At 44.8% G+C, this 16,488-nt stretch overlaps 2 protein-coding genes across 2 annotated transcripts; one reads left to right on the forward strand and one right to left on the reverse strand.

Moving 5' to 3' along the window:
• Positions 1-558: 558 nt before the first annotated feature.
• churc1 (churchill domain containing 1) lies at positions 559-4,978 on the forward strand. Its single transcript, XM_083643402.1, has 4 exons — positions 559-705; positions 1,349-1,484; positions 1,644-1,714; positions 1,872-4,978. Exons 1-4 carry the CDS (start codon positions 667-669, stop codon positions 1,962-1,964), a joined length of 339 nt encoding a protein of 112 aa, XP_083499528.1. The 5' UTR covers positions 559-666; the 3' UTR covers positions 1,965-4,978.
• On the reverse strand, positions 3,469-13,403 carry ttbk2b (tau tubulin kinase 2b). The gene is made up of 15 exons (XM_083643401.1): positions 13,312-13,403; positions 12,643-12,765; positions 12,357-12,504; positions 11,706-11,779; positions 11,470-11,610; positions 11,239-11,343; positions 10,278-10,343; positions 10,084-10,176; positions 9,860-9,985; positions 9,230-9,384; positions 8,433-8,622; positions 7,564-7,778; positions 7,024-7,471; positions 6,073-6,764; positions 3,469-5,396 (listed from the first exon to the last, which is right to left on the reverse strand). The coding sequence occupies exons 2-15, from the start codon at positions 12,709-12,711 to the stop codon at positions 5,051-5,053; spliced, it is 2,868 nt and encodes a 955-aa protein (XP_083499527.1). The 5' UTR covers positions 12,712-12,765; positions 13,312-13,403; the 3' UTR covers positions 3,469-5,050.
• Positions 13,404-16,488: the final 3,085 nt, after the last annotated feature.

Below are 16,488 nucleotides of genomic sequence, written 5' to 3' on the forward strand. Positions count from 1 at the left end.
GGATCATGTCTATGTTCCCCGGGTTCTATATTCCCCATTTTCCCACGCCAAACCTAACCTCCCCCCATGCCTAAACCTAACCTCCCCCAGACCCTAACCCAAAACCTAACCTCTCCCACCCCCACGCCTAAACCTAAGGTCGGCATTGCGGCTTCTAAGGTGAACGACCGCCAGTCCGAATAATGGAAGTTAACGTTCGGAGTGGCAGGGCTTCGGAAAGGCAGACAGTTACCATACACAACGTGGTTGGCAGCTGAGCTGAGTGAAATTCACGTTAGCCGTTGCATTGTGCAAGATAACGTTACTTTAAAACTCATGCAACCCATTGGGTAACATTAACTAGAAGGTAACAGCGACGTTTCTAAACGAACCTAGTGAAGTAATTGTAAGCTTTAAAACGTATTTACCTGAAACTTTTCACATGGGTTTCGCCGCCATGTTTGGTGTTTTTACGTGATTACGTCACCAACCTGCGACACCCGGAAGTTTGGCGGCGCACAATTTTCACAGATCTACAAGGGGGGGGGGGGGAGCGGAAGCGGAAGAGGCGCAGCTGTATTTTTTACGGAACAGTAAAATTGTTAAGGGATAATAACGTTTGTTGCTTTACAGTGTGTCTAGTTACTGTTTTACATTCGCTAGGTGACTCATTCGTAGGGAAGCAAAATGTGTAACGGCTGTGTGCAAAAAGAATACCCCGACCGGGTAAGTTAACTTATTTTGAGTAGAAATCAGCAAACAAATCGATACTCAGATCCATTGTGTTGTCACTGTCCAGAGTTAACAAGGTTTGAGACACACGCGCACGCACGCACACACACACACACACACACACACACACACACACACACACACACACACACACACACACACACACACACACACACACACACACACACACACACACACACACACACACCACACACACACACACACACACACACACACACCGTGTTGTCACTGTCCAGAGTTAACAAGGTTTGAGACACACGCACACACACACACACACACACACACACAGTCACACACACACACACTTCGACCAGAATATCCTTTATTGTCAGATTGATATGATTTTGTCCAGAACTCCATGTAACGTTGCAGTTAGGAATAACAGAGAACTATATGATCAGAACAATTCTTCTTTCCTCTAACAGTGTCAACTTAAGTTAACGATTAAGTAATTACTGTAAATAAAATATAGTGAAGTTTATCGTCAAATTACATGGGGACCTACCGGGCTGACCCTCCTCAATGACCCCTAGACGCTACGTTGAGAACCATTCGTCTAGGTGTCATAAAATGAGCTGATATCGAGACCTGAACGACTTTTTCCTTTACTCATCAGGGTAACACTTGTTTGGAGAACGGATCCTACCTGATGAACTATGTGGGCTGTGCCAGCTGTCACCAGAGGGACTTCGTGTTGATCAGTAACAAGGCCACGGAAGATGAAGATGGAGAGGAGATTGTCACATATGACCGTAAGTCACCGAAAACAAGAGTTGTTTTAACTTTTTCACTATTGACCAGACAAATATGATTCTTAAGAGTAGAGAAGAAGGCTAGCGTAAGTCCTTCGAAACTTACACTAGACTCATTCATAATTTACTACAAATAATACCCACTTCTATACCTTGCAGATGTTTGTAAAAACTGTGACCATGTCATCGCCAGGCACGAATATACATTCTCTGTTGTGGATGAATATCAGGTAAGGATCTCTGTTTGGTCTGTGTTCCATAATTTAGTGGAACAATGGTTCACATAAGGACGATAATCCTATCAAGAGGACTGGATGTACAGTATTCTCTCACATGCTTGTCCATGTTGATTACATTGCCTTCTATGTGCATGTTTGCTGTGTCCAGGAGTACACAATGCTGTGCATGCTGTGTGGAAAGGCAGAAGATTCCATTAGTGTGTTGCCAGATGACCCCAGGCAGTCCGCCCCTCTCTTCTAGACATCAAGACACCAAGCCGGGCTCACCGTTCACATAATGCCGATAAATGTGATAGATGCCTTGGATGTGCTGCTGGCTGCTCAAAACAGGGTTCAGACACATTTTCCATTCACAATCCTACACTTACCATCAATTTTCTACACTTGAAGACCTTGGCTGGTGTTTGTATGATGTATGCTGATAGTGGCTGAATGGCTTTCAGTTGGGTCATAGCCTGGGTAAACCCAGCCTTCAACGTGACGTCACAGGCTATGCCTGTAGCGTAAGTTTCGTGACTGATAGCACATCGAGGTCACGTGGAGGCTGGGTTTACCCAGGCTAGGGTCATGTTGCTCTAGCTAGCAGGAGATGACTCTTCACAACAGCAAATTTGAAAATATGTGACATGACAGTGAGAAAATGTGTCACCATTTAAAAGGCAATACAAACACATTTTACTTTCACATCTGATCTTACAGAATGAGAAAATAAGATTGAGTAGCAGTCAGTTTATCACATTTACCAACATCAGAAATGTCATGTGTCATTGGCTAGCTTTACTGAACGGGCTTGTTTCCTAAGATGGAAGGGACAAATTACAAATACTCTCTTGTTACTGTAAATGACTAGCTTTATCGTGAAATTGTAAAAAAAATATATACTAATTTTACTTTTACTTAGGTAGATAGAATTCTATGAGTTGCTTCACCTGTACCTGTAAAAAAAGTTGCTTCACCTGTACCTGTAAGATTTCAGCAAATGTAACAATACTACTCAAGTAGAATATTGGCTGTTGCAGGCATGGGACAGTCTCCCATCAGGCCACCATGCTGCCTCCAGAGGTAGAACGTTATATTGCTGCAGCCCTAATTGGTTATAGCAGTGCTTCTCAAACATTTTCACATCAAGGACACCTACACTGACACAAATTAGAGTATTAGACCATGGACCCCATCTGATAAGATTTTTGCTTTTAGATGGTTTATTACAGAAAGTGTATGAAACCCATGACCCAAATAGTCATACATTCTGTATATACAGTAGCTAAAATGAATTATTTTTGCTGGGGAATCCCTGGGGGTCCCTGGATAGTTAGAGAATTTTAGCAAAATGCTTGGACCATCTGTGAAAAAATTTACTACCAATAGCTTTCTTCACCAATGTGTTCTTATAGGTGTCTAGAATCACCTCAATTAGTGCAAACCCAAATCCTCGTGGAAAATCCTGGTTGATTATACACTGTGCTTTACATAACAATACCCAATATACCAATATCTTATGGTCAGGGAGACATTTTTACTAAAAAATAATGTTTGGAATGGATTCAGCACCCCTGAAAACCCCTAGTTAGACAGAGAATTTTTATCATATTTTTCACCCAAGCCCTCGGGGGACCTTAACTTTGATTGGCTCTCCAGGATTTTCCACGAGGATTTGGGTTTGCACTAATTGAGAGGTGATTCTAGACACCTATAAGAACACATTGGTGAAGAAAGCTATTGGTAGTAAATTTTTTCACAGATGGTCCAAGCATTTTGCTAAAATTCTCTAACTAGGACCCCACTTTGCGAACCACTGGTTATAGTATATGTTTTGTATTTTTACTTTATTTTTCTTGCAGGGAAAATGTTACTATGGAGAATTTTAGTCACTCAAGTATTCATCTAGTTATATTGCACTTTTTGTTGTGTTCAAATTGTATCTGGCAGTGGGATACTTGGGATTTTCTGTTAGATCTATGCAAAGTATTTCACTCTAATTGGACACAATTTCACAAAATGTATGTAGTATGTACTATATTTAAAACAATAGCTAAAATCCAGTTTCTGGAAATGTTCACCCTCTTTCATTTCAGGCTAAATTGTTTTACTGGGAAGTAAAACATTTTTTTATCTGACTATCTTTCAGTTAAATCTTTAGTATTGAAGAACATGTTCCTTCTAAAAAAAAGAAGTAGTTTAGGTTGGGCTTGGTATCAGGAGAGGTGGTTCACTAAGTCAAGGCATTTGAATCTAGTTTGAGGTTTTGTAGAAAAACAAATTCACCAGTAAAATTGGACAAAATTAGATTTTTTTTTTGGCTAATCCTGGTACTGTAGGACCGTTTTAAGCACAACAAAAAGTACAGCATGTATGTGGTGGCAGCATTCTTGAGACTGTTTATAATCAGTCATTTATTTACATATATTATATATATAGTATATATAATATATATATATATATACACATTATATAAATATTTGACAACTAAAAAATTTCACTTTATCGTCTTTCTTTCCTTGTCAGCTATTCGATGTAAGAAAAAAAGGGACATCTTTGTTGGTCTACATGGTAATGTATTTTGTTCAGAACCAGTTCATTAAAAATACAGATTTGTTTTAGCTGAATGTACAAATGAATAAAAAAAAAGTTGTTTGCAATGATATTCATGCACATTTACAATACGTGCAACTTAAGTATGAGTGCATTTACATTCTAACATCTTGACATTTTTGCATGACAGAAACCTTTGCTAGCAAAGAAAAGCATACTAATACACAGTGATATGCCAAAATTAGTAATTATTCATTGTTACGAACTATATTTAATCTAGCAGTTTTATATGAACGTCAGTATGGGACTGCATGCCCTGGTCCTGTATACTAATGCTGATGTTGGTATACTACTTGTAGTGTGATTTACTATTTATAGTGTGATTAGTGTGGGTATATGGTTGCTTTCAGTGTATACTATTTTCCTAATAGTACATACATATCTACATTTATCGCCTTTTTTTACATCCCTCAAGTATTAAACAGTACATACTGTATCTTTTTGGTCTCATAATAGGCCTATATGGAGTGTTAAGAGAGGAGTGAAATGGGAGGTAAGAGTTGGCAATCTCAAGGTTTCCAAACCTTTCTGTTTCGACTGCAAGTATCAAGCCACATCGTCAAGGACTTCTGAGAGTCACATCCAACAAATAAATAAATAAATAAATACAATTTATCATACATTTTACATTACATACAGTACATTCCCTTGAGTAAATAGCGTATTTACACATGCTTTCTGAGTTGAGATTGGACGCAGCTATGCCGCCGGGATCGGTTGTTCGTATGCACACAGTCATCGGCTCACTTTGCCGGAGCCTTTGCCCTCGTGGCTGAAGCCTCTTCCCCTGGAGCTGTGGCCCGGCGCCCGCTGACCCGGCCCGCCGGAGCGGTCTAGCGGCTGGGCATAGCGAGGAGGGGGCGACCCGGAGAAGGTGGTGGGAGAGCGGCTGCGGCCGGGGAAGGCCCCGCCCTCGCGGGACGGGGAGGAGCTCAGCGAGCGCTGCAGAGAGGAGGAGGAGCTGCGCGGGCGAGGGGGCGGGCTGAAGAGCATGCCGCCGCGGTCCTGCATCAGCTGAGTCAGACTGGCCAGGAAGTCGGCATCACTGGTGCTGCTGGCCCGCACTCTGAAGCGCCGCCGTCTGGAGAGCAGAACACAAGGCATTTATCAGCAAAACTATAAATATCTGGAGCTTTGCGCGCTCATTTCTAGCATGCCTCGCTTGCAGTGTGCTTGACTGTATCGCCCGCTCAACATTAAGCAATTGTGCGCCATGATCCAAAGCCTCGCCTTATTATAGTAGTGAGATATCTGCCATTTATTCATTCAGTCATGCTTTCCCTGCTTATTCTTATTTTGGATTCTCACAGGTGGCTGGAGCCTCCCCCAACATGCATTGGGCAGAGGTCGCCAGTCCATCACAGGGAGGAGCCTCGTTTCATAAGTCTAGTTTGGTTTTAGTCTAAGTTACGTTCAAGATGAGGCTGTAGGCATAATGTTCTATTAATCATAATAAAATTATTAATTCTAAACATCCTGACAACCCATCTGACCTGCATGTCTTTTGAATGTGGCAGGACACTGGAGTACCTGGAGGAAACCTACACGACCACAGGAAGAACATGCAAGCTCCACCTGGGTCCTCCTGAGACAGTGAATATCCACCTCCTACATGTAATGCCGAATGTGTTCTCATTCATCTCTAAGAAAATCTGTCATTTTGTTACATCTCCACTGTGCATAGATCATACCTGTTGTCCACTCCACACAGGGGCGGAGAGTCATTTTGTTACATCTCCACTGTGCATAGATCATACCTGTTGTCTACACAGGGGCGGAGAGGCGGTTTCCCAGGAGGCGGTCGAGGCAGAAACCGGCCAGTGAGCTGCTCGGGTACAAGAGTGGCGCTCAAAGGACGCGGGATCTTACTCTTACTGCCTGACGAGGAAGACAGAGAGAGAGGCTCTTCTCCGAGCCAGTCCGACCTGGAGCCTCGCTCTGAGGAGAGCCTGTCCCTGGGCAGAACGCAAGGCAGGTTGTCGCAAGACAGAGATGGAGAGGGCGAGTGGGTGGGGGAGCCGGGGACAGGGCTGCTCCAGCGGTGACGTCTTTCCATGGCGAGGTCCCTGCCCGGAGAGTCCTGGGGAGCGCCGGGGTCCCGCACAGGGATTCGGCTCAGCCTCGGGGACGAGGGAGAGCCGCTTTGCCTGAGCGGGGCCGGGGGCGGCGAGGAGGAGACCGTGCCGGCGCTCTCCGCGGCCCCTCCGGCTTGAGGCTGCTGGTTCGGCTCCGAGGAACGATCGGGCAGCCCGGAATCACTCTCCGGGTCTCTGTCGTTGGTCAAATGAGCTGCGGGGCCTTTGATCAGGTTTGGCACTGGTGATAACTCTAACTTCCCTCCGTCCTTTACGATTTCCTCAGGGGGTTCATCAGCTTTGACGCACGGGGCCTCTAGTGGTATCGCATCACTCTTCTCCTGCACAGGGGACTGTGGCACACAGCTGGAGGACTGAGGAGAGTTGACAGATTTAGGCAGGCTGAGACCATGAAGAGTTCAAGTTGTTTTGAAATGTACAAAGAGGTGTGTATTTGTCAATCAAAGACTGAAGTTACCTCTTCTTCTTTTTTTACCATTACCTTGAAATCAAATGTCGTGTGATCAATTGAGTAATATGTGTATTATTCTCAATTGGTGTACATTTTTTGGGAACAAATGCCTTTTAGTTTGTGACATTCTTGGGCTCAGTTCATGTTCAGCAAAAGCTTACCTGTTCCATCTGTGTTCTGCCCATGTGCATGACTGAAGGCATCTGTCCCAGCATTCCCGGTAGCCTCCTGTGGCCCAGTAACCATGTGCCGGGCATGGCCATCTGAGACAGGACAGGGCTGCTGGGAACCGCTGTCGACTGGCCGTCCTGAGGCTCAGAAGAGTCGGTTTGGGCAGGCACGTGGACCCCCGGCTTGTCCTCGTGAAGGGCTTCCACTGGGGGCTTGGCGGCTCCGGACCCGCCGCCTTGCTCTAGCTCCAGCATCACCCACTCCTGGGAGTCTCCCTCCTGGGGGACAGGACTGAGGTTCACGGCCACGAAGCCACTGCTCGCCGCGCCCTCCTCCTGGTCCGGGGTTGCCGTGCCAGTGTGCTCCTCGTCGCAGGGAGCCGTCTGATCCTTGGATTTCTCGCCCACCTGGGAGAGGACGGGACGCTGCTTGCCCAGGCTGAAACGAGCGAGTGGAGCTGTTAAAGTGAGTTCTGCTCCGTTTTGAATCAAATCTTTGCAGACTGATCACAGACTGATCACAGTACTCACTAGGCCTCGAGGAAACGTTCAATGGTGGGCTTGGGTTCCGGCGCGAGCCTCTTCTCGAACGCCAAGCTCTGACTGTGTCTCATCCTCCGGAGCAGCGGCGCAGCTCGGTCCAGGAACATGGTCTCCGATCGCACCCGCCTGGGAGAACTCTGCATGGAGCCTGTGTTGGGGCTCTGGTTCCCCTGGTTCTGACTGTGCTCGTCCTCACTCACCACCTGAGCAGAATGGACGAAGAGAAGGCCCAAAAGAGTGAAACAATGTGGTTAGGTCTGCAGAAAATTGCAAGAGGGAATCTTTTTTTTTTATTAATAATTGATTGGATTCATATAATGCCTTCCTAGACACTCAAAGCGCTTCATATATCACCACCAATGTGTAGCACCCACCATGATTGAAGGAAGGCCTGTGTGGGAATTTAGCCAGGGCACCGGGGTTACACCCATACTCTTACGAAGAGTGCCGATGGGATCTTTTAATGACCACAGAGAGTCAGGAGGGTGGGTAGTCTCATCATTCTTTATTTATTGAGACCGTAGAAAGGCAAAGGAAGAGAGAGGAGGTGAGACTCAGTGAGAGAAAATCCTGGTTGGTATTCTAGTCATGGCCAAAATGCAGTGATAGAGGTTGGGGGTCTTAACCACTACACCATCTCTGGGCAAGTTGCGTGTGTTCTTAAATGTAGACTAATGCTAAAATTCCACTTTAATGTATTCATGGCTTGGGGGGGGGGGTGCGTAGTGCCCACTGCAATGCAGCTAAACTGTCCATTCCACTGCACAGAAAGAGAAGCGGGTAAGAGGGACATTTTCTGACACCCACAGCAGGAGGGGCGAGTGGTAAAACCGCTCCCGTCTCTACGCGGCCCTGACCTTCCGGATGAGCGGCTGCGAGTGCTTGTGGTTCCGGTTGCGGTCCATCTCCTCCCACACGTCGGCTCCCTGGGTGGTCGGCGTGGGGATGGGGGGGCAGTTGTCGGCGTCGCTCAGGCCGCGCTCCCCCTGCAGGACGTCCTCGGTGTTCTCCCTGTGTTCGCCTGGCAGCACCGAAGCGTTGGCCATGCTGTGGAGGACAGAAGAGGGGAGGGAAGGTCACCCAGCTGCTCCTCTCTATGATGCAAACTAGAGCAGTGATTTCTCGGGGATCTCTGACAGTGCAGATTTGTATTCTAAAAAAAGCCACTGCGCTGCATATGAATGAGAGCCTTGAACGCTACAAGCAAAACTGCAACAATGAGCCAAAGACAATTCTTAAATAAAAAGGCGTTACAGTATATCAGTGGATCTCAACATGGGGTCCAGGGAAAACGAATGGTCCTTGAGGGGGTTCCAGGGAGTCCCCAGCAAATTGATGAATTGTTCAACTTCACCATTATTTCATTTACAAGAAGTTAACACAATTAGAGAATGTATAAGAGTGACTGTTTCGATCATAGTTTCACTGATCACTCTACCTACATTACAGATAGTCATGGGATTCTGGTCAAAAGCATATCTAGCAATACAAATATTGTCATTGTCTTTGGGTTCAAGAGACAAAATTTCATCAAATGGGTGGTCCGTAACCCTAATGTGGACTAAATTAGGGGTCCCCGATATGGAAACAGTTGAGAATCACTGATTTATATCAATACTGATTGAATCAAAGAGCTTTCTTTAGCTGTAATTACCCCATATATGCTGGTGTGAGGCGGGTGAGCTGCTGAGCAGTGGTTGGAGCAGTGATGGTCAGCATATCCTCTGAATCGCATTTCTCCCAGTCGTACGGGTCATTCTCCAGCACATTGTGGCTCTTCATGGCATTCTCAAACACCGACATCAGCATCTGTCACAGAGCACCAGCATGTGACAGTTGATAAGGGAAACAAATGGTACAAATATTAAGGGTGGGACGATATGCTCATCTCACAATATGATTTGATACGCAATATGGGGTTCACGATTTGATATAACACACAATATGATGTAATAAATACAAGTTCAATGACAACTAAATCTGACTGTGCAGAATTATGTTTATTTCTGGGAGACAAACTTTTTTAGCGATCTAGCGATGTTGCTAGAATGTCAACAACTTAAAAATGTCATCACAAAGTGCAATATATTTCCAATGGAAAGCTTGTGAAATTGTGATGGTCAAGCAGTCTCATTTGTGTTTACTACAGCAGAATAAAATGGAGCTAATGTCGCGATACATTTTTCTGCCCCACGATATGTATTGTCACATTTTTGTATTGCGATATTGAATTCCGATGTACCATCCCATCCCTGCTAAATGCCCCAAACAGTGCATGACCTACCTGATAATCAGGCTTAGTGAAGTAGTCCAAGGTCAAAATATGATCCAAGAAAATACTGAACTCTGAGGGAAGGTGCTTAAGCATCAGTCGATGGTCATATGTCTCTTTGAGATTTCCTACTTGCTCCTAACAATAGAGAAGAGAGAAACAGGAAAGTTTTAGTGGATACAGATAGTAGACAGTGATTTAAAATTCTATACTGATGAAACCACGGAAGGACATACTTTGTCTTTGACTTTCCTCCAGGGCAACTGACCAACCATGAATTCAACCAGCATGTAGAAGAGAGACCAGAGGTCATCATGACGACCCATTTCCTGCAGATTCAGATGCACGAGGGTGAGCAAGGTAAATAAAAAGGTAACTAATAACAAATAAAAAGGCTGCAAAGCAGAATGCGTCTTTGCTCCACGCTCACCTTATTCTTATGTGCGTTGACTGAAGCGTAACGCACAGTTCCTCTGAAGCCCGCCACAGGACGAGGCTGAGAGAGAATAAAGATATAATGAAATGAAAAAGTAGCTGTGCTGCTGAGGTCATTAGAATGCAGTCAGTGGAAAACACCCTCTATCCATTAAAGGGTTAGTTAATTTTTTTTACCCTAGGTCGTATAAATAATGCACTCCTAGTGCTACCAAGGCAGGAGTATTGCTGGATCAATATTATCGAGTGCAGAATGCAAACATCAATTAGCATTTCATGAAGCGATCGTCTACAAAACAAACAAGAAACACTACCGACAAATAAAGTTACAACTATCCATAATTAGATATTAGGGATGGGCAATTATTGATATTGTGATATGAGACTAGATATCGTGATATGGCATGTCTTTTCTTGATTTTAAAGGCTGCATTACAGTAAAGTTGTGTAAACCTACCAGACTGTTGTAGCTGTTCTATTATTTGTCTTTACCCACTTAGTCATTATATCCACATCCACATTACTGATGAATATTTATCAATAATCGCATTGTGTAAATATTTTGTGAAAGCATCAATAGTCATTCCTACAATATTGTCGCAATATCGATATCGAGGTATTTGCTCAAGTACAGGCTTGTTTCAATAAAAGTGCTTGTGACATCTCACATGTTGCTTTCACTTACAACTGAACATTTAGCCCACTTTGTTGAAAATACCATTCAGCCTAAAAATCATTCCTAAAAATACAGATATGATTTTTTTTTTCCATATCGCCCAGCCCTATTACGGTAGATATACAGTGTGGGTATTTATATCACATAATTGACACACAATTCCTTTTTCTTTTCTTATTTTTTTGTTCAAAGAACATCTTTTGTATCAATATGCTGAACGAAGCCTCAACAGTCGACATTATGTCTTGCATCGGCTCCTCGATTAATGCTGAATACTTACTGGTCGGACCTCCTGGCAGGAGTTGGTAAACTGACGGGCCAAGCCGAAATCAAGCATGTAGCAGCATCTGCATGTACTGGCCAGTCTTCCCATCGCAAAGTTAGACTGGAATTTTAATGACAGAGATAAAGAGCTCATCGTTTTACTTTTGTAAAGCAGAAATAAGATCAGGTATATCTGTCAATCATATAAGATGCTAAAGAAACGTTTTCGCCCTACAGGTCAACTTACTGGTTTGATGTCACGGTGCAAGAAGCCTACAGAGTGGATGCTTTCAATGGCCGCTAGAATCTGCCTGCCGAGCCTCAAAGTGGTGGAGACGGAAAAGGTGCCGCGGGTCATGGTTCGACGTAAATCTGCCAGATTCCTCCCCTTGAGGTGGGAAATCAGTGCAATATATCAGATTCAGGGATGTAAAATGATGCGTTGTCAAAAGCAATAACTTCACTGGTATCAAGAGATCCTACCTGCAGTTCCATTACCACGTAGTTGAAGCGATCGTTCCGGCCACAGCCCACAAAACGACACACGTGGTCTTTGCCTATCAAAGCAATAAACAACAAAGAGTGTCATAATGTCCATAAATACCATAATCTCTATACCCCTATGTTTACATTGGTCACTGAAAGGGTAAAGACATGATTATTATTGTTTGAGACACACAGGTATTGTGTTTACAAGTTGCATGTGAACGTTACATTCCCATTCCTGGGAACTTAGACACTATAAACAACTCTTCCATTTGCTGTGTGTTTTTACATTCTATGTGTAACCTGCGTTGTGTTGACAGCACTGGCAGCAGCCCATGTTAGGGGCTTGCCCAGGGGTGGAGCGGGATTCAATCCACGACCTCCCGCTTCCAAAGCGCATGCGCCAACCACTATGCCAAAAGAGCTAAGCTCCCTTGGCCTTTATACTGGGGAGTGAGTTTAACCAACCTACTCACTACCACTCGGGACTCACGAGGACTCTCAGTCATTCGGTTACATGTGCAAGTTCTGTTTCCAATACACAACTTCTCCTGTAAAAAAAATGTACTTAACTGGGAAATGATGCAGCACCTGGACACAGTGCATTTAAATGCACTGTGACACTGACAGGGTGACCATGCCACTCACCCTGAAGCTTCTTCAGCACAGCTACCTCCATCTTCAGGACCTGTTTGGGTTGCTGGGCGGACTCCACCTTCAAGGCGACGTTGGCTTGGCTCAACTGATCCAAAACCTCGTAGATCTCCCCAAACCCACCCCCGCCTATCTTCTTCACCTGCAAAGACGGACACTAGAGTGAGCTACAGTGAACAGAAGGGATGGTCCACTGGCTACCTATTGAGGAATCATCCTCATCCAGTGTTTGAGTAAATTGATATGATTGTGTGTTGTCCTCTCCTTCAGCAATACTTACCACTCTCCATCTCTCTCGGACCACGTCTGCCACTGACAGGATGTCTGTCTGCTCTCCAGCCCCACTCATCCTGAGTGCTCTCAGCTGCAGCCTGCACCTGGCATCAGTGACGCAGGCCTCTCACTGCGAAACAAGCAAATACAGTTTCATGTTTGGTTCAGTTTTCTCTCTGACAACCATGAATGCACAGTGCCCTGCACGCAACAGATCAGAGGATGGAGCGTTGATCTTTATGGCTAGCATGCTGTTGGTTGGAACCAGCAGCATGGTATTTACATGGCAACTTGTAACGCGCACACTTTAAGAAAATCATTTAGACAGCTACTGAGCTTGCTGTAACATTACTACAAGTCTCCACGTCCCACGCATAACAGCTAACGTTAATGCTACAGATGATGATCACAGTGGAGCCAGCTAGCAATTTGACTCAGTGCCAAAACACAACTGTATCTAGCGCAGTGGCAATCACGGCTAGTAAATCATCGTCAACCGATTGTTTGAGACGTTTATTATTCCATAGACAAATCTTTAATAATCGAATTTAGATTGTGCCGTTCAATGAGGCGGCTGGCGCGCCTGTTAACCATAGCTGTACATGCTACATGTGCATGTTTACTAATGGATAACCGTTAGCTAGCTAACCTCCGACCTAACTTAACGCTACCTTACTTGGTTGCACCATAGCAATCCCAGGCGGCCCGGGCGTATCAAAACCAAACATTCAGCTACTACGGCTCTCCATGTTCCGAATCTGTGGTTGGGTCAGTCCATGCGATGGTTTATTTCTAAAATAAAATATTGGTGATGGAACATAGCTAACGTTGGCTAAAGTTAGCTTGCTAATGGAAGCAGAGTGATGCCCTCCCTGCTGCTTCTCACAGCAGCAGCGGTGACGTCACAGGGCTAGCCTCTCCTGATTGATCCTCCTGCAAACTCCTGCATCCTTGTCATATTGGAAAGGGGAAATGCATCAAGAAGCACAAATTGCAGAGGGCTGAAATCACATGTAGCTAATGGATGGGTTTCAAGTGCTCAAAGAACAAGGCAACAATGTAGCATCAGCATTGTTGGATGACCAATCAGATCACAACTGAGGCAATGCCTTCAAGTGCTGCTCGAAAGAGCCTACTTTCAAATATTGCAATTAAAAATCAAGTAGCACAATTATGAAAGTGTGTAGCAGTGGATTTCACTGTATTCCATTCTTACTTCATTTCCCTCCACAATCACTCCTCTGTCCCCTCCACAGTCGCACAAGGTGTCCCCCAAGGTTTTGTACTCGGCCCACTCCTCTTCACATCAGATCCTCCGCCATTTCAACCTGAACTTCCACTGCTTTGCCAATTAACCCAGTTCTAGGTTGTACCTCAGCACCAAATCCCCCCACAACCCACCCCACCCCTCTGTCATATCAACACCTGCCTGTCTGCTCCAAATCCACCCTCAGCAAACTCAACAAACCCACATGCCCCACACTCACCATCAACTGCACCACTGTCTCCCCATATTCCCAGGCACGCAACCTAGGCAAGATCCTTGACCCCACCCTTTCCCTCAAGCCCCAGATCCATCAAATTGTCAGATCTTCATTCTACCACCTCCACAATATTGCCCAGATCCGGTCCTCCCTTGCACATCCTGCTGCAGAAACATTCATCCATCCATGCCTTCATCTCCTCCTGTCTCGATTAACTCACTCCTTCATGGCATCAATGCCGGCCTCATCAACAGACTCCAATTGGTCCAGAACGCAGCCGCCCGACTTCTCACTCACTGTCTCACTCCAAATCCTGGCACCACATCACCCCAGTCCTCAAACAGCTCCACTGGCTTCTCGTCTCCTATCGGACCCCCTTCTTCCCCCATATCTCACTGACCTCCTCTCCCTTCTCTCCACCCCAAAGTCCAACCTCCGCACTTTCAGTGACAGATGTTGTCCAGGGCAGCTCCCAGGCTCTGGACCCCCCCCCCCCCCCCCCCCCCCCCCCGACATCAGAGTCCCTCACAGTTTTTCAATCGCACCTCACGACCCATATTTTGTCTTTTGCCTTTTTCATCGTCCCCCCACCTATCCCTGTGTCTGTGTCATGTTTGTCCATTGTTTGTTGTACTATCAGTGTCGCCTTAGTGTTTAGTGTAAAGCGTCTTTGAGTCCTTGAAAAGCACTACTGTATATAAGTCCCATGTATTATTATTATTATTATTATTATTATCATTATCATTATTATTACCACTGCAGTCTGACAGGAAAAATTACAACCAAGTTTGGTGCTCTGATGTGTGCAAGGGAATTAAACACATATTCCTTAGGTGTGGGGGAAAGATGCCATCTGGCCCCCAGCTTCGTGTCGTTCAAAAAACAATTACCGTCCTTTTAAAACACAGCATGACTCAGGTCAACTCTGTTCTCAGTTTTCAGTGCACCACAGCATTTGAGGATATGATGCTGCAATCCTGAGAGTGAGTTTTTGTACAAAGGCAAAAATGTTCAAAGCTATAGAGCCGAGATCTGAGGAGCTTTCTAAACAGCTTTCTAAACTGGCAAGGGCATTTCTACCACAATGATTGATGAAAACCAACAGCTCAACTAAGAAATTAAGGGCCATTCATCTGAAATCAGACAAGTTGTCACATCTTTAACCAACTGTATGATGAATAGATATGGAGTTTGGCCACTGAATTCCATGAAATAACGGTTCAATTAAACTCCAAAATGTCCAGTTTATATTGGGGCAATATTTTCATATGTGTGTGTGTAGGGGGGATCCATTACTGTACTATGTTATGTTTACATCAGATAAATGTTAACAATTTACATTTAGTTGTATCTTCTACAGTGGCCGAGAGAGATCAATGCACTGCAAAGCATGCAAATAGAAAAAACATCATCATCAATTTGACAACACATGAACTGCAAATACACACAACACTATAGAAACGTCACAACACAACCAAATACCGAAATGTGCTGCAAATAGCACAGAGGACAATGATATGTTTGGACACACAAAAAGTGATGAACCCAGCTGGAACCATTGGGACACGCTTGTTTGTTGTTCAATGCATTGTCGTGATGGGGAAATTAAGCTTTCTGAACCATTACAGAATCAGAATCAGAAATATTTTATTTGCCAAGGTATGTTTTGTCATACTAGGAAATTGTCTTGGAGTGGTTGGTGCTCATGTAACATTGATAAGAACAAATATATGAGACATAAACAAATAAGCTATAAAGAATCTAATAGATTGAGTTGTGTGTATTATCTTATCTCTGTATATTGATGTGACCGCCATGCTGCATACAGACACTAAGACAAATTCCTTGTATGTAACTTGCATACTGTGGCAATAAAAGTGATTCTGATTCTGATAAAATAAAAGGATTCAGATATTAACAGCTAGACAGTATTAACAGATATAAACAGTATTAACAGATATAAACAGTATTAACAGATACAGTATTAACAGGCACGGTGGCTCAGTGGTAGAGCTGTCGCCTCACAGTCAGAAGGTCTTGAGTTCGATTCTCGCCTGGGACACTGTGGGCGCTGTGGTTGTGTTCCCCCCCATATCTTCAGTGCCTACTGCCCAGGTGGGGTATCTCGTCGTAAGGGCCTTTATCTCTGTGTGGAGTTTGCATGTTCTCCCCGTGCTCCCCCAGGGGGTTCCTCCGTATATAACCCCCCCACTAAAAACATGCAGAAGATCAGATCGTCATCGTCATCCGACCAGTGACGACAACACCCGAAGTTGGTCCCCGGGCGCTGTACGAGAAAGCGACCACTGCTCCTGGCCTGCCCCCCGGAGGAAAGGACATGCCTGGATGGGTTAAATGCAGAGGACACT

The sequence above is a fragment of the Poromitra crassiceps genome (assembly GCF_964638095.1).
Source record: "Poromitra crassiceps genome assembly, chromosome: 9".
Lineage (NCBI taxonomy): Eukaryota > Metazoa > Chordata > Actinopteri > Beryciformes > Melamphaidae > Poromitra > Poromitra crassiceps.